The 20,758-nt window shown below is 46.8% G+C and overlaps 2 protein-coding genes across 4 annotated transcripts in view; one reads left to right on the top strand and one right to left on the bottom strand.

The window, feature by feature from the left end:
- Positions 1-20,758, top strand: part of RHBDD1 (rhomboid domain containing 1) — a 173,256-nt gene that overhangs the window by 124,722 nt on the left and 27,776 nt on the right. For 2 of the 3 annotated variants that reach the window (XM_049614790.1, XM_049614792.1), the window contains exon 7: positions 8,407-9,637. The exons of the other annotated variant lie outside the window; for it this stretch is intronic. In XM_049614790.1, the coding sequence (XP_049470747.1) occupies positions 8,407-8,501 (95 nt within the window). In that variant the 3' untranslated portion in view covers positions 8,502-9,637. Of the gene's footprint in view, positions 1-8,406; positions 9,638-20,758 lie in introns of those variants that run through there. 3 annotated transcript variants of the gene reach the window in all.
- COL4A4 (collagen type IV alpha 4 chain) overlaps positions 15,508-20,758 on the bottom strand; it is a 131,725-nt gene continuing 126,474 nt past the window's right edge. The window contains exon 49 of the mRNA XM_049614794.1: positions 15,508-20,334. Coding sequence (XP_049470751.1) covers positions 20,071-20,334 — 264 coding nt within the window. The 3' untranslated portion in view covers positions 15,508-20,070. The remainder of the gene's footprint in view (positions 20,335-20,758) is intronic.

The raw sequence follows: 20,758 nt of genomic DNA, 5'->3' as shown, positions 1-20,758 counted from the left end.
GAGAAAGGCCAGAGGGTCGGGCTGACAAAGGACTGAGGAGTCCAGAGCCTGGAGCAGAGAGCCATCTGGACCTGGGCAATCCTGTGACGCCCCTGAGGGTCCCCAGAGCGGGGTCCGGCAGAGATGCAGGCCTGGTGGGGCGAGCTCAGCAGCTGCCCCCTCTGCACACGGGTGTGGAATCTCCATCAGAAATGTCCTGTCGGCAGCCGCCCCCTGAGGCCAAGTGGACACGCTGGCCCTGGAGCTTCTGAGAAAACTGTGGAGTTTTCATTTCCCGAAGGGTCTTCATCTTTTTCCTAGCCTCTCCCTGCTCACGTACCTACGTTTTTTATCAGAACACGCTCCTTCCGCACAGATGGGAAGTCCTACCTTCGGTTCCTTTTTGTCGGCTGTAAAGCGTGTTCTCCCACCTGTGTCTCAAGACAAGGCCCACGTGTGGTTTCTGCCACCCCAACCAGACACGTCGGGCCCCTCATCTGTGCTAGGCAATGAGAATGCAGAAGTGAGAGACCTCTGCCCTCAGGGAGCCCTGTGTTTAGTTTTCCAAGAGTTTGTACTTATTTGTCCAGTGAATAACCAACCCTACATGGTTTTGAATTGGGGGGGGGGGGGGGGGAATACAGTCCTGAAGTATACATGGGTATTCTTAGACATAGTCAACCTCTTCTCAATTTCCAGAATCAGCTGATAGGATGGGTAAATGGAGGTACCTACAGACTGCTGACCAAATGGCATTTTGGTCAAAGAAACACTTTAGATCAAGGAAAGTTTGGAACATTCTAAAGCATCGTTAAATGTATGAAAAAAGTGTTTGAAAATCATCGTTAGTGTCATGAAAATCTCATGATAAACTGTTGAGACAGTGATAGAATTTTCAAAGGATTTAAGACAGATCTTAAAAAGAGGAAAGTTTTTTAGTATTAAAATTCACATTCATTTGTTTAAACAAAAATTACATGAACAACCCAAGTGTCCGTCGATAGACGAATGGATAAAGGAGATGTGATATAATATATAATGGAGTGTTATGGGCGCCTGGGTGGCTCATTCGGTTAAGCGTCCGACTTCAGCTCAGGTCATGATTTCGTGGTCTGTGAGTTTGAGCCCTGCGTCGGGCTCTGTGCTGACAGCACGGAGCCTGGAGCCTGCTTTGGATTCTGTCTCCCTCCCTCTCTCCCTGCTCACGCTCTGTCTCTCTGTCCCTCAAAAATGAATAAATATTTTTTTTTAATTTAAATACATAATGGAGTGTTAGCCATAAAAAAAAAAAGGCTGAGGTCTTGCCATTTGTGACAACATGGATGGACCTACACAGGGCATTGCGCTAAGTGAAATAAGTCAGAGAAAGACATATGATTTCACTTATGTGTGGAATCTAAAAAGTAACTGAATAGACCAAAAGCAGAAACAGACCCATAAATACAGAGAACAAGTTGCTGGTTGCCAGAGGGGAGTGGGGGGGGGGGGATGGGCACATGGGTGACAGGGAGTGGGAGATACAGGCTTCCTGTTACGGGATGAACACGTCATGAGGCTAAAAGGCACAACACAGGGAATATAGTCACTGGTAGTGACTGGTAGCCACAATACGGATAGTATTGTAATAGCGTGGTATGGTGACAGAGGGGGGCTCCGCTGTGGTGAGCACAGCATCATGGACAGGACTGTCGAATCACTAGGTCGTCCACCTGGAACTAGTCTAACATCGCGTGTCAGCTACACTCAAGTTGAAAAGAAAAGTGTCATATGCCAGTGACTGCTAATGACAGGTGGACGCTCAGCCTCTCCTTCCTCCCTTGATGCTCCTCCAGTGCAGTGAGGTAGAAAATGCATGGAAAACTGTTTGTGTAAGAAGTTACAAACTGTTCTCTTGTGTATAATATTACTTGATGGTGAACTACCAAGGCTGCCCTTTGCGGCTGGGCCCGTTGCTAAAACGATACCTCGTCAAAGGAGATCCTAATCCCAGGTCCCTTTAGTAACCCAAGAGTGGTTACTGTTTACACTGAGTCTTGTCCAAGGCAGAGGCAGACTTCAGATCCTGTCTCCAAGTCACGATTAAGGCAATAGTATTGTTCAGGTTTACAGAGTCTGGTTTGGGATTGAGGAAAACACTCACACACATCAAATCTAGAGCAGAGTAGAAAGGGGCCTTCCTGGGATGGAGTCCTGACTCTGCCACTGACCCAGCTGTGTAGTCTTGGCAAGTTACTTGAAATGTCTAAGCCTCAGTTCCTCTGTCTATAAATAGGGAAGTTCCACTTGGGGGCACAGGTAGAATAAAAACCACATACACAATGTGGATCACAAACATAATATAAAAGGAAACCACTCACAAAGGTTACATACTATGGTTACATAGTATGAACCCATTTATGCATGAAAATAAAGGAGTCTCCACCGGTCAGAAATCAGGGTTGTGGGTTCTCTTTAGTTGGCAGCAGTGACTTAAAAGGGCACATGCAGAGATTGACGAGTGTCGGAAATGTTCTGTATTTTTTTAACGTTTATTCCTTTTTGAGAGACAGAGACAGAGCACAGCTGGGGTGGGGCAGAGAGAGGGGGAGACCCGGAATCTGAAGCAGGCTCCAGGCTCCGAGCTGTCAGCACAGAGCCCAGTGTGGGGCTCCAACTCACGAACCATGAGATCATGATGTGAGCTGAAGTTGGACGTTTAACTTCAGGTGCCCCAGAAGTGGTCTGTATTTTGATCTAGATATTGGTCCCACATGTTCAGTTCATGAAAACTAATCAAGCTGTGCACTTTTTAAAAAGGAGGGAGAATAAGAAGGGTGAGCATTTAGTAATGGCCCAACAGATGTTTCTTGTCTCCGGAACTTTCTGTTCCAGAGGTCAGACTGTACATTGTCTATATTGGAAGAAACACTAGACCTGACCTAGTAGACCCAATATTTTAGGTTACTTGACTTGCTCACTGAATTATAGCCTATTTATTGTAAGTCTGTTGTAGCCCTAAAGATTTCCAAAATTAACTGACTTCAGGTCAGAGAGGCAAAGTAACCATTGAGTGGATCTCCATTTCAAAGCTTCTCATTTTGAGATTCCAGATAGAAGTTCAAAACCAAGAAATCCCCACTGTGGCTGACTCGATTGGTTGAGTAGAAATGGGAATATTTTCCCTTCTTTCCCTTCAAGTCACTTCTAAATGTTACCTTTCTTGTAAACCATGATGATGCTTCCATTTGTATGGAGTTACGAGGTTCTAGGTGAACTTCAGACTCTTTTTAAAGAGATAGATAGACAGACAGACAGATAGATATGTATTATAATTAGTGACTCAAAAAGTAAAGTGGTCTTATGTACTTAAGTATCTCCCCTTTTCAGAGAATGTCTTGCCAAATTGTTAGGATTTCTTCCAGCCTTGTTGGTCGTTGTCAGTAAATGACTTAGCAACCATCCTTTCAGAAGGCATTTTGGAAGCTTTGTAATTCATGGAATTCTAATAAAGTAACCTTAAAAGAGAGAATGTGGATCCCATGCTGCTGCCTTCATTTGACAATAGAAATCCCTGAGAACACTGGTGATTTATTTAGAGGTTTCCTGGTTGTTGTTGGTTTTTTTGTTGTTGTTGTTTTTTTAAAGTGATTGCCTCTTTAGGTCCCTACTGTAAGGGAAAGATACGCCATCCTGTGACTCACATCAGTCTAATTTCACTGAATCATACAGTGTGCTCATCAGATCACGGGCAGGATCTGTGAATACTAGCAAATTAAACATCTCTATTTACAGGGATGGCGCACGGGAGGGAAAATGGCCATCAACTCATGGTGCTCTTTTTAGCAATTCTTATCTGGATGTAATTGCAGAAGTTACTGCATTATACATAAGGGTAGAGAACTGAAAATGTTTCCATCAAGAACCATGAATCAATAAATCTTATGATCTCACTACTGGTGCTATAATTGAGCTAAATCATCTTAAACTGGGCACTGTTCCTGAGGTTCTTTGAAGCATGCTCGCTGTTTCTCTGAGTAACATTGAGGGCTGACCTCCATTTACAAGGACACGGAGGCAGGGCTCATAAATACTAATACTCTGTACCAAGTTCACCAGAGCAAGGCTGTCTCACCCAGGCTGAAAATGTTCAGTGCGTGATTTAACTCGGCAGGAAAAAGGAGGTCTTGGCTGGGCCCGCCAGCTTTCCCAGGGACTGAAGAGTCTCCTCTGTTGTTACAGAAGATGCTGTTAACTGGAGGTTGTTAATTACCTTTTTCCTTTTTGTATCTGTTTCTTAGAAGGCAAATATTTAGTAAGCAGCAACTCCACATTTTATACAAAATGCTGCCAAACGGGCCTCCAATAGAATTGGGCACTGTCTTTTAAGAAATCATTTTATTTTGTGTCTTCCACCAAGTTACTTAACGATACTAACAAGTAGACATGTGACACGTGACTCATGATGGTGGTAGAGATGAAAAATTATAACAACCAGCACTCATCAGGCACTGCCTGCATGCCTGGGGCTCAGCTAAGCATTTTATTTGTAGCATTTCTTTTCTTGCCTCTCAACAGCCCAGCAAAGGAATCCCTCTTTATTCCTATTTTATGGATAGGGGAGCTAAGGCCTACTGAAGATAACCAGCTTGCTCAGGGATGTGTAGCTATGAGTGGAGGAGTCGGGATTTCGTCCCTGGTGGTCAGACCTCACAGTCTTGGAAGGGACCCAGCCGTCACCTGTTTGAGCAGTCTCCCCCTCACAAAGGAGCCTACTAGAACCTGCAAAATGGAGACTGGCCTGGGGTGTCCCCTCCGGTTCCGGGCAGGGCTGGAAGCATCTGATGACATCCGATGAACACCTTTCCCATCACATCCCCGGGGATGGGGACTGTACCTTCTCCCACCACCCAGCTGAGGCCTGTCCACACCTTTGCCAAGAGCTTAACAAATGTTACAGGGGCACCTGGCTGGCTCAGTTGGTTGAGCATCTGACTCTTGGTTTCGGCTCAGGTCGTGATCTCGCAGTTTGTGGGTTCGAGCCCTGCATCAGTGCAGAGCCCACTTGGGATTCTCTCTCTCTCTCTCCCTCTCTCTCTCTCTCTCCCTCTCTCTCTCTCTTTATCCCTCTCTCTCTGCCCCTTCCTCTCCCTCTGTCTCTCTCAAAATAAATAAATACACTTAAAAAATGTAAGTACATATTGTAAACATTTCTAAGACCCTTTGAGAAATGCCTTGTAGAGCCCCGTGGAGGCTGTGGAGAGAAGTAAAAGACCATATGACATAAGTGGAAACTCTAGAAACACAGAAACAGTTTTAAGAGTAAATGAAAAGCAGGGGGTGGAAGACGAAGCTTAGCTGAGACTTGAATGGATAGCAGAGGCCTTGCTGGCCCAAAGCACAGGCTTTAAATACCCATAAAATCGGGCCTGATTACAAACCGGGTTTTACTGTTACAATCAGGGCCTCTGGTGGTCCTGGAAAGTTAGGAATTTCAGGGGCCCCTGTGGGAGCCTTGTAGTCATATCTTGGTGACAGCAGAGTCGTGTGGAGTTGAGGGCCCAAGGCTGGACCTTCCTTTTCTATTTCCAAATGGGAGGAGCTCCCATGTCCGCGTGGGTTTGGGCAGGAGCTCACCGGGATGGCGTCAGAGGTGACAGCCCGTGTAGGGGTAGTGGGAAAGTGGGTAGACGTGACCTCGTGTGTGTCCCCAACACTCTGTGAGCCAGTTTCCTCATCTGTAAACTTGGGGTCCTGAAACTGGGAGTGAAAGCTGACTGAAATAGGGCCCCTTAGAAAAGCTCTAGGAGCAGAAGAGTGATCCTTGTTCCCCTGATGGGAGTTCTCTGCTTGCTTACGCGGCACTTCCGTTGGCTCGGCCCCGCCCTCCCCGACTGCCCCTCGAGCAGGTCCCAAGTGGTGTGCGAGCTGCTCCTTTTGCGCGCTCGGGCCCCAGGAGCCCCCACGGCCTACAGCTCTGAGGCCCTCCCTGCGTCTCCCTCCATGGAAGCCTCAGCTCTCCACCTTTCTGCTGTGGACACCATGATTCCCTTTGGGAGGCCAAGCACTCCTGCCGCTTCCACGGGCTCATGCCCAGTGGCCCAGGCTCCACCTGCCACGTTGAACTTGCCCCTGACCCCGCCCACAGCTCTGCCGCTGCCTCCCTGCCGCGCTGGTAGGGGTGTCACTACTGGCCTTCACTCCCAAGTGCCTTACTGTTGCAAACAATTGTTGAAGGGAAAACAGGATTTGGATCTCCTCTCATGAAACAGTTTCAGGCAATAAACTAGTGGTAATTGGATTCATGAGTTTCTCTGTAATGTCAGGCATTTGCCACTTGGAAACAAAGACAAAATTCCTTTTCAAATACATATATAGCAAAAATCGTATCCAGTTAAACTTTTCATCTTTTTTGTTTAAATAACTTTTTAAATGTTTGCTTATTTTTGAGAGAGAGAGAGAGAGAGAGAGTGAGTGTGCGAGCAGGCGAGGGGCAGGGAGGGAGACGCAGAATCCGAAACAGGCTCCAGACTCTGAACTGTCAGCACAGAGCCCGATGCGGGGCTTGAACCCATGAACCACGAGATTATGACCCAAGTCACAGATGCTTAACCAACTGAGCCACCCAGGCGCCCCTAGACTTCATGAACTCTTTATGGTGGAAGTCTTATGAGCCTGTACTGTGTTTGAATGTCATCCTTAATGAAGGTTGATAAATTGGCATATGTTGCTCTGAACCAAAAAGCCTTCGAGTAGAGCTTGGCCAGCAGGAGTATGAAGCTAGGCCTGCCCAGTTGAAGTTTAGGTTTCCTAGTCAGGAATGGCCACAGGGTGTCCAGGAGGGGTAATTCTCCCATGGTCTCAAAAAGAAAGGAGAACCAGATAAGCCTAAGTGTTAGGGAAGCAACAAAATGAAAAACAAACAAAAAAAAAACCCAAGTTACCTTTTGACTGCCGTTTCAAAATTTCTCATCATCTGACAGCTGAAATTCCTGTTGTGGAGTGAGGAGACTGACTTTTTTTTGAGATATTATTGACGTACAGCATTGTGTAAATTTAAGGTGTGCAGGGGCACCTGGGTGACTCAGTCAGTTGAGCGTCCAACTTCAGCTCAGGTCATGATCTCGCGGTTCGTGAGTTTGAGCCCCACGTCAGGCTGTGTGCTGACAGCTCAGAGCCTGGAGCCTGCGTGGGATTCTGCGTCTCCCTCTCTCTCTGCCCCCTCCCCTGCTAGCACTCTCTCTCCCTCAAAGATAAATAAACATTAAAAAATTTTTTTTTAAAAACTTAAGGTGTAAAACATGTTGATTTAATACACTTATATATTGCAATATCATTACAACAGTAGCATCAGCCAACATTTTTATCGTGTCAATATTTACCAGTTCTTCTTTGTGTTGAGAACAGTTGATGTAGCCTCTTAGCAACTTGGAAGTTTCCAATACAGTGATATTGACTGCAGGCACAGTGCTGTACATGAGATCTCCAGGATTTATTTACTCACTACAAGTTTATACCCTCACTTCTTCCACCCCCAGCCCTTGGTAACCGCCATTTACTCTCTGGTTAGGAGTTCAGTTTTTCAGATTCCACGTGTAAGTGACATCATACAGTATTTGTCTTTGCGAGCAGGTTAATTTCTCACTGCTTTCTCCAACTTTTTTTCATCTTGGGCTCCACAGTGGTCATATCAATGTATATTACCTGGAAACACCTTGGAAAAGGTACCAGTCTTAGAGAATGAGCAGAAAGCCTTTTGCAGTGATGATTTCCGTGGTCCTCCATTTGATTTTCAGATGTTAAGCCTGCATTTTTGTCTGCTCTCCCAGATAATTGGTCAGCGTGGTAATCGGGCCCTTGCTGTGTGGCCTTGGATGCTCAGTGGTGTTTGTGTGTTTCACGCAGACTTGATTCTCACTGGCTGGGGTGCAGGTGGCAGGGTGCTGCAGGAGGCAGCCGGGCAGAGGCAGGGAGAGGGGGGTACCCAAAGGTTGCTGAAGAGAAACTAATCAGCATACTTGGTGGGGAAGTTAGACACAGTGACAAATTACCTCTGGACAGAAAAAATAAAATAAAATAAAATAAAATAAAATAAAATAAAATAAAATAAAATAATAAATGCCCTTGAGACATTGTAGAAGCTAGATGATGCAAATTATGAAGCATGATGGAAGAAAAAATAAAAATGGGGAGATTTGTCAAGAACCTTCAAAAGGACTGGATTACACTCCTAGACTGGACTGCACTAAAAAGATTTACTTGATGCTGAAACTTAGTATTGACAGCTGAAGTTGAAATATGTTTGTTACGTTTCTGTTTCGTGCTGAAACAAAGATGACACCCCAGCCATCTGTCTTCTCTCCCCCTTGAAAGCCTAGGAAGCAATACCCTGTAAATGTCAGAACAATGGATGGGCAGTGTTTGAGTCTCCCTTGTGTTTTCTCACTACAGGAAACAGCCCCCCGGGTCCCCTGCCCTACGGGTTCCGTCTCTCACCAGAGGAAGAAATGAGGAGGAAGCGGCTTCACAGATTTGACAGCCACTGAGGGGGCAGGGCATCCTGGGCAAAAGCGGTCCAGTCGTGTGATCATTGCCCGTGTGGCTCCTCATTTCCCAAGCCCCTACGTGAACCAAAAAGCACAGTACAGCTTTATCTCACATCTGCCTCGGCTCGTCACCCCGTGGCCCCTGTGGGTCTCCATCCACCAGCAGACTGACTTGTCTTGAAACCAGACTTCTGGAAGCAGCCCACAGCTCTGTGGGCCCTTCTCCCGGCCTCCTCCTGTGTCACAGGCGGAAGGTCCGTTCCTCCAGGCAGGGACCGCTTTCCACACTCCCTCCTGGTGCGGCCAGCCCGGCGGTGCCTCTGCCTCGTTCCGGTTTTGAAGACTGTGCCTTTCAGCAGCCTGGAAGTTCAGGTCCCCCCTTCTGTCCGGCGTGCCCGGTGCGGGGCTTGGCGGGAAGAGAGAAGCCATGCCTCGGCCTCCTGACACGTGGCTGCGATGACTTTCCGGGAAACATGACGTGGCTGCCGTAAGAGCGTGTTGTCCGCTCGCCCTTGCCCGGGCACCTCGGCCTCTTGGGCGCCCACGTGCAGGTGGCGTTGACAGCGTACTTGACTTGTTCTTCCATTGCTCTGTCTTTAGAGAACGTCGGGCTGAAAAGGCCTGGGTCAGACCTCGGGGACACCGCCTACACACTCCGTTAGACATCAGGTGGCACTGACGTTGGGGGCGCACAGCGGCGTCTCCAGTGAGAGGATAGGTTCCCAGAGATGTCACTTGGGTTAGTTAACCAGCCAGCCAAGCAGCAGCAGGTGCTACCGGCAGAGTAAAGCAGTCATTTGGTGGGCTGGTCGCTGAGAAAGCCCTTTTGAGGAAGTATTTTTTCCCCCATAAAAGTGCCTTTTAAATGGCCACTGTAACAGCCGCTTGTCCTGCCCAGGTGCCCAGGACCCACCTAGAAGCCCTCAGTGTTAGAGCCCACGGGCCATCCATGTCACTTAAGACTATTTCCTGGTGCCTGTGTTTCATGAATAAAAAGACAAAGTCAGATATCACTGATGTCTTATTGTCACTGAGGTATTTATCTTTAAAGAGAGTTGAAGCAGAAAAGGATCTTCCTATTTTCATTAATATTTCTAGCATTTATATATAGTTTTATGATCATGAGAGTAATATATGTGCCTTATATATGCATAAAGCAAACATCTGAAGGCAATATACCCATATGTTAACAGAGGTTATCTCTGGGGGCAGAGCACGTAGAATTTTTGCTTTCTGGTTTTTTACAATTTTATATCGCAGTGTTTAAAGAATGTGTGTGTTTGGGGCGTCTGGGTGGCTCAGTCGGTTAAGTGTCTGACTCTTGATTTCGGCTCAGGTCCTGATCTCATAGTTATGAGATCACGCCCCACATCAGGCTCTGTGCTGAGCACGGAGCCTGCTTGGGATTCTCTCTCCCCCGCTCTCTCTCTGCTCTGTCTCTCAAATTAAAAAAAAGTGTGTATTTGTATGTATGCATATTACTTTTGCAATCAATAAAACTGATTTATATAATAAAACCAGAAATATATAATCAGGAAAATAGATTTAATAAGGACTATGTCTCCATTGAGAAAATTCACAACAGAAGCAAATATAAATACATGTACAATTTTAAAATTTATTATATTTTCACTACTTCTAGGTACACAAAGTCAACATTTTGGGGATATTACTTTCTCAATTTTTCTTTGTACACGTTTGACAAAGTCGGAGCATGCCAACTATGCAGTCTTGTATGCAGTTTCCAATCTGAATTGATCTGAGAGGCACCAACCTCACATACAAATGAGCTAAGAAACCCCTTGAGTCTTGGGAGCACTTTGACCTGCACGATGATACCTGGGCTCCACAGGTTAACTTATAATCAACATGCAGCTACATACAGCTTGTTTACTATATGAATTGTATCCGTGAGTCTGATAGCCGTAAACATGTCCAATGTTCAAATGTCATTTCTCCTGCTCCCAAACTCTACGGATTTGACTCCCGTTCTCCTTATTAGAAATAACCTCATTCTTACAGACTGTCTTCTCACAGCACATTGTAAAGGCAATTCTGTGATAGCACTGCTGTCTTGCCCTCTTATTATTTGTGCACGACTACACAAAAACATGCCTTCTACACAGGGAGCGTGGATTGTGAAGGGCTCTGGGACTGGGTGTGCACTGTCCTTCTCGCCCCTGCCACCACCCAGAGGCGGGTCCTGGCTCCTGGGAGGCACTCATGAAATCAACCTAGGAGACCTCCTAGGTCAGTCAACCTAGGAGACCTCTCAATTCAGAATCTCTCTGTGCTTCCGAAGGTGAGGGAACGGCTCGAGTCGCTTCCTTGTAATGACCCTGAGCGCGGCCATTGCCCGTGATCTCTAAGTCGTACGTGCTGGGTGTAGCTTCCTCCATCCTGTGAGGCTGTCTGTTGCCGCGGCACAGGTCAGCGGTGAATGGCGGGGCTTGGTAGGACCAGGGTCAGTCTCTCTATCCGACACTGGTTCGGCCACGGCGGAGTGGATGAGACCCGCCACCCAAATGGACTGTAAGCCAGGGTGTGGCAGTGCTGGCCTCCTTGTTCCCAGTCTTCCGTTTCTCTTGAGAGGTTCAGTATTCAATAGAGTTGTGTTCAATTCGTCATTTTTATAAATCCTTATGTATACAGCTCTTCCTTTCCCTTCCCATGGGGTATCGCAATCATTTCCAGTTTTTTTTTTTTTTTTTGCTCCCAGTCTTGCGTTTTAGAATCACAGACTCTGCTTAGAGGACCTTAAAAATCTCTCAATTCATTGCTCTTCTCGAGACTTAAAATCCCTCTTCACTCAGCTCTACGTGGCTCTGCCACTTAATCTTCCAAAACGGACTCTCGTGATGGCCAGTCAGCATCTCAGTACCCTTTATTGTCTCTCTGTTGCCAGAGCACGAAGGTCAGACTCCTCAGCCTCGACCGTGGGGCTCCAGCCAGCCTTTCGACCTCACCCCCAGTTATCCGTACCAGAGACTGCACGTCCACTCATGGGTCTCCCTGTCTGAGGCGTGAGCTTGCCCTGTGACTTCACTGTGATGTGCTTTTACGTGGGACAGTCTTTTCCTCTCTCTCAGCCCATCCAGACCCTCCCTGTCCGGCCCCCAGATACCATAGCCCAGAATGATCTGCTCTTGTTGGCCGTTGTTCACAGTCCTCTTGGAATTTCAAGGTATCCTGCAGTGAAAGAATGTCTTTTCTCTTGGGGCTCCTGGGTGGCTCAGTCGGTTGGGCATCCGACCTCGGCTCAGGTCATGATCTCACGGTTTGTGAGTTCGAGCCCCGCGTCGGGCTCTGTGCTGACAGCCCGGAGTCCGGAGTCTGCTTCGCATTCTGTGTCTCCCTCTCTCTCTGCCCCTCCCCTGCTCACACGCTGTCTCTCTCTCAAAAATAAATAAAGATTAAAAAAAAAAAAGAATTAAAAAAAAAACAAGGTCTCTTCTCTTCTAGATTGTAAGCTTCATGAGGCAGGGACCATGACTGTTTCTGTGTATCTCCTCACGATACCTCCGACAACGTCTGCAGCATCCGAACCAATAAATGCCCGTGTTTTGAAACAGAAGCTCATTTATACTGTCACCGGCAGCACATAAAAAAAGATGGGGGTGTTGCTGATATCGTTGTGGTTTCTTGAATCACATCAAGGGAAGAATAACGCGAAGGAAAGGATTTGCCCATGGGAAGAATTTCAGACCTTTCCCAAGCCTCAAAAGGTAGCATGCTTACTGATCAGAAGTGGGGAGGGATCGCCACCCCCGTGCATCAGTCTGAAGACACACGCTTTGTCACTGCACAAAATTCAAGATCCCGGTATGTCCAAAAGATATCACTGAGGGCTGCCCGTGTAGACCACCAGATCTGGCCGTTGTACTCTTGCAGGAATGCTTTTGATGTGTCCGTGCGAACATTTTCTCCCCCCTTCTGGGGCAGGGGGGAGTCATCGTGGCATCTTGTTCAGACGACAGAAACGAGCTGGCAGATTTGAACATAGGATTTACGTTTTATCAAGGGAAACTGGAACAATGCTAGTAGAAGACATTGACTTTGGTGGCGATATGTTGATGCCTGGGAAGACAATGAGGTGAGAAAAATTAATGGTATCGTGTGGCTTAAAGAGACTCTTGGAATCTGGGGACCACACAAGCAAAACCTGAGAAGCAGCACCCTGCCACGTGGCTCTCTGTAAACAGAAGCCGATGCGGGTCCCTTTTCTAAGCACTGACACCAGCTGCTCACCCACCAGCCAGGCTTCCTGCCAGGAAGTTGTATCTCTCACTTTATTTCCTTTTAAATACCGTGCGTAGTGTCTGGAGGGAAGTGTTAAAAACAAGAACAAGTCAAAGAAAAGCATGTGACTTCGTAGATTCTGGGCTTTTGTTTGAGGTCCTCAAAAGTTAACTCATTTTAGCCTTGTGATGTTGTCTCTTTATAAGGTCCCTCCGCCAACAGTTGAAAATACCCTGCACATCCTTAGCAGCAGATAAGCGTGAAAACCATTGAACAGGGTCTTCAGGATCTCATTAAAGGACAGCAGCCAGGGCCAACTTTCCTGCTACTCAAAGAGCATGGGCCCTGGGCCAGCAGGGCCAGCAGCAGCCAGGAGTTGCTAGAAATTCTGACTCCTGCCCCCAGACAAAATGAATCATAATCTGCATTGTAACAGGTCCCGAGTGTGCACGAATGGACAAATAAGATGGGACATATATACGTATATACAATGAGATACTATTCAGCCACGAGGGAGGAGGAAATCTTGCCATTTGTGACCGCGTGGGTGGACCTTGAAGACATTCTAAGTGGAATAAGGACAAATACCGTATGGTCTCATTTCTGTGTGGAGTCCTAAAAATAACAATACTAATAATCCAACACGGAAACAGTAGAACGGTGGTTACCAGGGGGTGGGGAGGATGGGGAAAGGTTGGCCAAAGGGTACCAGCTTCCAGTTACAAGACGAATAACTCTGGGCACCTAACATAGCTCACGGTGACTCGAGTTAGTAACACTGTGTTGTCTACTGAAATTTGCTAAGACACTGGATCTTAATGGCTCCCGCCACTAGGGAAACATAAAGAATATGGAGGTGGAAGAGGGAAAAAAATAAAACTGGCCTCAAGTAGTTTATAGGCGCCGAAATCCTGCTCAGACTCCAGTGGGCACAAATGCATTTAAGATGATCATCGGTTATCTGCCGGGATTCTGACAACCGTCCTGCCAGGGAACCAGGCCCCCCGTTTTCAGTTTGGATCCTGAGGCTCAGAGAGGTGAAGCGAGGGACACGGGGATCAGCAAGCCAGCGCCCGACAGCGCCGGCCGCCGTGACTGTCTCTTGCGGAGCAGGAAAGAGAGGGGCTGACCTCGGCAGAAACAAGTTTGAGGAAAAGAACTCACCTACAGCCACGGCCACGGCCACGCACCGCTTCCCTCCCTCGAACAAGGTGCCCGTCCCGAGTGCTTGTGAGCGGCAGCTGTGGGGGGCGGGGGGCAGAGAAGGACCGGCCCCCGATCGCAGATTGTGGAAGGGTAACCTCCGTTTGTCTGAGAGCAGAATGGTGAGCAGATCCGCCCCGCGCACACTGTCACGGCTGGTCATCCCCGTTTCTTGTGCGTCTTGTAAGCAGACAGACTGCTTTGCGTGCGACCAGAAGCACCTTTCACTCCTCGTTTTAAAATGTTCTTACTTTTTTCCAAATAGATGGAAATGATTACCGGTTGAGAATGTCGTATAAAATTGTACGTTTATACAATGATAAGCACTACATATTTTACCATTGAAGATGCGGGCCGCTCGCCACATTGACGCGTGACAGGAAGTGCCTTTGCTGGCAAACGGGACAGTAACAACAGCGAGGTTAGCCAGTGCCCCGGTGACCGAGCCTCCGGGTAAGGGCGTCCTGATACTTCCTTGTCCGACTCAGAGCGCTTCTCCTGAATGGCTGACCTTGAGCGGACATCAAGGCGCTCCAGAGACCTAGCTGATCTTCAGTTGACCCTGAGATGTTTGCTCTCTGGGCCCCCCCCCCCCCCCCGACTCTGTCCTCATGGGTTCCTGCCCTCATCTCTCCGAGAACAGTTTAAGACAGTCTCCAACTCGAGCTGGGCGGGCTGTCTGAGGACGCGTGGCCTGTGGCTTTGCAGTGATAGCAGTTCCGGGCCTCAGGGTGACATCTATATGGGACCCTCTCTTATCTAGCCAACCCACAAATGGGGATGATGGTGTAACAGGTAAGAGCACAATCTTTAGTGACAGACCAGAGTCCAAGTCCCACTGGGTGCTGACCAGGACACTGAGCAAGTTACTTTCCCCAAACTTCAGTCTCATCTGTAAAATAGGATAGTTCAGAGGTTGAGCGGGAACGCATCTAACAGGGTGAATGCAGTTCCTGTCACTTAGTAGGTGCTCCAGAAATACTAAATATTGTTAATTCTCTATCGGGTGAGAGGTTGGGCCAAATACCCCTACTGGAAAGGAGGAACCCCACGGAAAGTTATTGACTATCGATGCCTAACCCCTAACTTCCAGTTACTATGGTTTATCAGTAACAGTACCATTTTTTTTTTTTTTACCTCTTGGTAGTTGCATCTCTAATTTTTAAGCCTCAGGACAACACCGTGAAGCAGGCGGTCTCACTCTCCTTCAACTAATAGGACAGCCGAGGCCCAACGGGTCTGAGCCCCATGCCTACTGCCCCCGAAACTCCTGGCCCGGCTCCATCCGACTCCATCACCTACCCCATCACCGGATGCAGGCAGCGCTTCCCCGAGCCTCAGAATCCCACCCTTTGCCTCAAAGGGGCACCTTCCACACTCTGCCCATGTTCTTCCCACCTGCAGTCTGCACCTCGACCATGCAACCCGTTCTCCCCACTGAGCTAGCTCCAAAGCGGGTCACAGTAGCAGCGAGGTGCATCAAAAAATAAATAAATAAATAAATAAAACCCAACTTACTTTGACTTGAAAGAGAATAAATTCACCCGGATAAGACACAGCTGTGTTTGGAGGTCATCACAGAATTTTATATATAATGCACAATATTATGACTGGTAATACAACAAAGGTTCAGGAGTCAGTAGCAGACCAGGCACCTTGCAAATGTTCCGTGTTGCAAGTCTTTAACTTTACAACCGTAGGTTAGAGAAAGGGATGCGATTTATTGGACACATCTCACATTTTGTCCTATGAATCATTAAATATTTAAGCACCATAAAATTCAAGCATTTCACGTGGATGCGGCAGCCAGCCTTCGTGGTTTAAAACGCATTATGCAGAGTCTTTGGCAGATAATGACAGTGACGATTGCAGAGTACTGATTTTTAATGTCAATTGTTTTGTTCCCTGCAGAACTTCCTGATAATGTCCCTATAGGAAATTGTGGTTTTGAGTGTGTCTGTGTGGGGTGGGGGTGGGGGGACAGTAACTTTGAGAACTGAAATAAAATAACATTCCCAAAGACACAAAGCATTGGTCAGATACAAATAATTCTAATCAGTAATTAATGTACCCTGTAAAATCATAATATAATTCTATGGAAAAAAACCCAAGAAATGTTGTGGGTTTTTTTGTATTAAATTGTGTTAAGTGGATGTGACCAGAATAAATGCACAATGATTGCTATGCACTAGACATATACTCGAACTTCATTTCCAATGCAGGAATAGGTGTTATGTCCCATTTTATAAATGAGGAAAATGGGGCACAGAGAGTAGGTGTAACTCGCCCAGGGTGACACAGTGGGAAAGTGACAGAGTCAGATTCAAACCAACTCCCAAGTCCACATTTTCCCCCTATTCTTGCAGCCAGCCCAAATAAAAGTAAAAATTATCAGAGTCATTCGGTGAGCTGACAAAAACACAAATCTAATGTAATTTCCTGGAACACACAGAATGGTTTGCTCTATTACAATCCATAAGAGGCTCAAAATAAAATCTGATAAAATCCAGTTTTAGTGGACCACTCCATTGACTATTTTCCTAAGCACCAAAAACATGTACCCAAACTTCACAGATGTGATCTTGTACTAGGAAGGCCTTGTATGATGAGGGAATACAGTTTACAGCACGAGTTAAGTCTTGTCACATTTCAATGAAGAGCCTTCTCTCGGCCAAATCCTACGAATCTTGCCATTTCTGCCATTTCAGTTTGGAAACGTGAGCTGTATTTCAGGAGGGGATAGTGGTCAAAGGTTATCGGTTGGCTTTTCTGTCACTAACTGTGAAGAGGAGATGGTGGGTGTGCAGATATGCTGCCAAATTCAAATTTTCTGAAATAAGACATGGCTTATGCTTGTCACCGTTTTGTCCAGGAGAAGTCTATGCATGTGGATCTAACACCAAATGATACTGAACTGTCGTTGAAAACAGAATGATCAGTAGCGTACCCTGCTGTGTATAGGCACTGGGCAAAGTTGAGGAAAGCGTGGTCCTGCCCTCCAGGGCCTTGCACTTTAGCAAGAGCATGGAGGAAGAGTGAGGAGACCTTATGGGATTGAGGAGGGAACATGAGAGTGGCCAGGCCCATTTGTTTTACCGGGAGCAGCAGAAGGGAGCCCAAATCTCCCTGGGGAAATGCACACACGCGCCTCCCCTCCAGCTAATTCAGTCTTTAAGGAAGCAGTTGTGTGCCAGGTAAACTCACCTGCGTGGGGATGCCACTGGGAGAAAGAGCAGGTGCAAGGTTACAGAGCTAGGCACACGGCTCTGTGATTGGGGTCCAGGTGAGCCGCGGGCAGCTCCTGAGGCCTTTCACCCCATCGGAAGGCATTTGAATTTCAGAGGCACGGGAGTCATTGAATGAGTTTTGAGCCAAAGAGCAACAAAATCAAGTCTGCATCTCGAGAAAGGACTGGAATTTGACAGCAGTGGCATCAGTTGCGACACGTTTACCGTCAAAAGCAGGGGTGGAGGACAATGGCTGTGTTAAGGCGCCCTGAGGCTGGAGGGGAAGGTAGCCACCCACACAGGAAGTAGTGACCGAGTTTAGGTCTGGGAAATACGGGTGGAGAAGGGATGAGCCACCGCTCAATGGCATGGAGGCCTGGGTCCCCGGACACCCGCGTGGATGGGGCTCCGTTCACTGAGAATAAGAACCCAGAAGGAAACATCCCGTCCTCCTCTGCGTGACCCAGAGCCGTTCCCATTGGACCATCTAGATGCATTCCAACCCAGGTGGGGGACGGAGGCTCCTGGGAAGGAAATGTTGATAAGGATAATCACCAGTCATGGATTAGGACCACCATAAAGCTTTGTTCATCCTTCACAGAGAAAGGATATTTCAAAGTACACTGATATATAACCAGGTGAAAAAAGCACAGTCTTCTAATCCAAGGAGTTATTTTTTCCATCGTTTTTCCCTTTAGACCGGTTAAAATAACTTTTCAAAATTGGAAGGCAGAAATGGGATGCATTTAGAAAGGGGCCCTTGCAATATCGGTATTGTGAATAATCAGTCTCAAACACAATCCCAGGCTCACCGTGCAAGTAAATTGCCCACTGAATTCAGCCTGTTTTTTAAAGATTTACTTGGCAAGCTTATTAAGATAATATCCTAACATGTTTAAAATACTTCAGCAAGCAAGGTACGTTTCTTACATTCTTACACCCTTATCTGTTCCCAGAAAATGTTTTCAGACCAAATGCATGAAGTAGGAGATGAAATTTTAGAAGCCCTGATGTTTGGGGACATATAATAAAACTTTGGAAATGGGAAAGGGTAATTATCAATGAGGTTGAAAAGGTTGAAATTGCCTTAAATTTCAGATGCTCAAAAAATATTGAACACGCCGTAGCATGATTAAAAACAATCAATAAATGGGACAAAACTTTTTTTTTTCCTTTCTACCGGAAACTATTAAAATAAATCGCCATCCTGGGAGTAGCCCGTGGCAAGACTCATTTGAAATATGTTCTACATATACGAGCTCATTGCTAATCAATGTTTGGCAAGGAAAACATCTCTTCTAAACAAAATCTTAATTGAGTTTTTCTTCTCTCAATTATTTTAAGTGCGTTGAAACTAAGCACGAAAATGAGCATCCCTTTCTCATGAGAAATTTCTTCAGTTTCTTTTCTCACATGACATGTTTTTAAATGAGGAAGGCAGATTTCCTATCATTTATTTCCCACAAGCTTTTTGATTTTTCGGATTGGACCACTGAATCCCTACAGAATAGGAAATGTATCCCTTGCTATTCAGAAAACTACTCGTTAAAAACGGACATATCTGCTAAACTTTTACAGAAAGCATTAATGTCAAATGTCAAACTGCTGCGTTGGTATATAATACTGACATAAGATAGAAGAATGTTTTCAAAACTGGAAAAACAGGGTGCTTCTGCAAACACCAACAACAGGAACGTGAAACGCCGATTGTAGGTTGCTTTTCGTTTCTTTCCATGTCTTCCTGGTGGGGCGACCCGTGACTTCAATGAATCTTCTCACCTAAGTTTAATTAACCCGGCCCTTCATTTTCTCCCAAGTGCATAATGAGGGCTCTGTCACTTCCCCGTGTGAAATGCCATTATGTTTGGGAGGAAAAGCGCCCATCGCGGGCTCCGCAGGTGCTCCTGGGGAGAGAGCAGGATGCTTTGTGTGAGCTGCGTGTGCCTGAGTGAGCCCCATGTGGCTTCGGTCCCATTAGCGCGCACACGCCAAAGACAAGCCGGACCCCGACTGGGGAAAATGCCCTCTGTTGGAAGTTCACGGCAATGGGGAGTCCATTTTTGTGAATCACCGCCTTAATATTCATTAATAGCTTTTAGGCTCCTTGTCCCTTATTGAATATATTTTTTTCCCATAAATGCTACTTTTCAAAAGGGCTGCCGAAGTAGGCATTTCCATTCTCTGAAAAATGCAGAGGAGAACATGTTTTATGTTCCTCTGTGATGTGTTTATGCTAATGTAGCATCTCCGGAATACAGCAACTGTGGTCCTTCCTGGCGTAATGATTCATTCTGCTTTGAAACGAACTGTTAACGCTGGCTGTGTGGATTTTTTTTTTTTTTTTAAACATCTCCTTGGGTCACGGTTTTACAATTATTTAAAGCACATGGGAAAACAGATTACAGAGGAAATCATTTTGAAATGTTGGAAATCTCTGCTTTCTAGTCTCATTTGTTGACCTATTTATTTTTTTCCTACAAAATCCATCCCGAAGCCCACTGTATTATAGAGTAATTGACTTCAATTGTTGGAGGTGCTATTAACCAGTGAATGAAGTTTTCAGTAATGTCATTTGTAATCTGGTTTTTATCATCTCTTTGCCTTCCTGTGAATTAGCATAATTTTAAACAAAGCCAGCTCTTCCGTCATCCGCAAACACACAAGAATATCCGGGTTTCATCTAGATTGGTAGGTCCGAACAAGTCCGTAGGGGTAGCGTTTGCTTAATCTGTCCCAAACAGAGGAGAGAATGACAGGACGGTGGGAATAACCACATCGAAACAGAAGAAACAGCTGAAGCTGGAGTCTGAAATGAGCACCATTCATCTCTTAGCACAGCCTGGGCCCCCGGGCCCCCGAGGAAGTTTCTCTCGGCGACACGGTGGCGAGTTACGGGTTCTCTAGCTGTATTTCATGCAGACCTGGCATCTGCTGATTCTCTGCCGCTGGGCCTGGCTTTCTTTGAAGGTGTCTGGTGATGGCACCGAGGAAAACTGCAAGTCAGGCCTCACTGTTGTCAGCCAGAAGCTATACTCGTTTGCAAAAAAGTGGCAAGTTCCCTGGCGGCCTTGGCACTCGAGGAACGGCGCTGCTCGAAAATCTTCCAGGCAGCTGCCCGGGGACATGAGGGCCTGCCCTCCTCCTTGGTCCCCAGCCCCTGTGTGCTACCAGGACAACAAAGACAGAGTTAGGGCTCGGACGCGTGCAGACCACCCCAGACCCGGCCGGCCACACACGGAGGCCTGGACCTAACTTTACATTCTTCCCGAAATTGTCCCAAGAAGAGCACACTAAGATCTACTGGGGAAAGGAGAAGTAGAGGACGTGTTGACGTGCACACAAAATTAAACCACCCTCCTCGGAGGGCTGAAGCCAATCCAACTACCGAACCCTAGCAAAATCATAAGACACTCGGCGATAAGAAATGAAGAATGACCTTGCATCTCCACCGGCCGTGGTTTGCGGCGGGCGTCGTGACCACAAGTGCTGTCGCTGTCCGTCTGCCCGACAGAGTCCAGGGAACCACTGCCCGGTCCAGATGGAAGGGGCCGGCAGGGGGTGCCGCGAGGCGGCGGGCGTGCGAGAGAC

This window comes from Panthera uncia, assembly GCF_023721935.1.
Source record: "Panthera uncia isolate 11264 chromosome C1 unlocalized genomic scaffold, Puncia_PCG_1.0 HiC_scaffold_3, whole genome shotgun sequence".
Lineage (NCBI taxonomy): Eukaryota > Metazoa > Chordata > Mammalia > Carnivora > Felidae > Panthera > Panthera uncia.
Note: the sequence above shows the minus strand (reverse complement) of the source record. Positions and strands in the feature narration are given on the sequence as shown.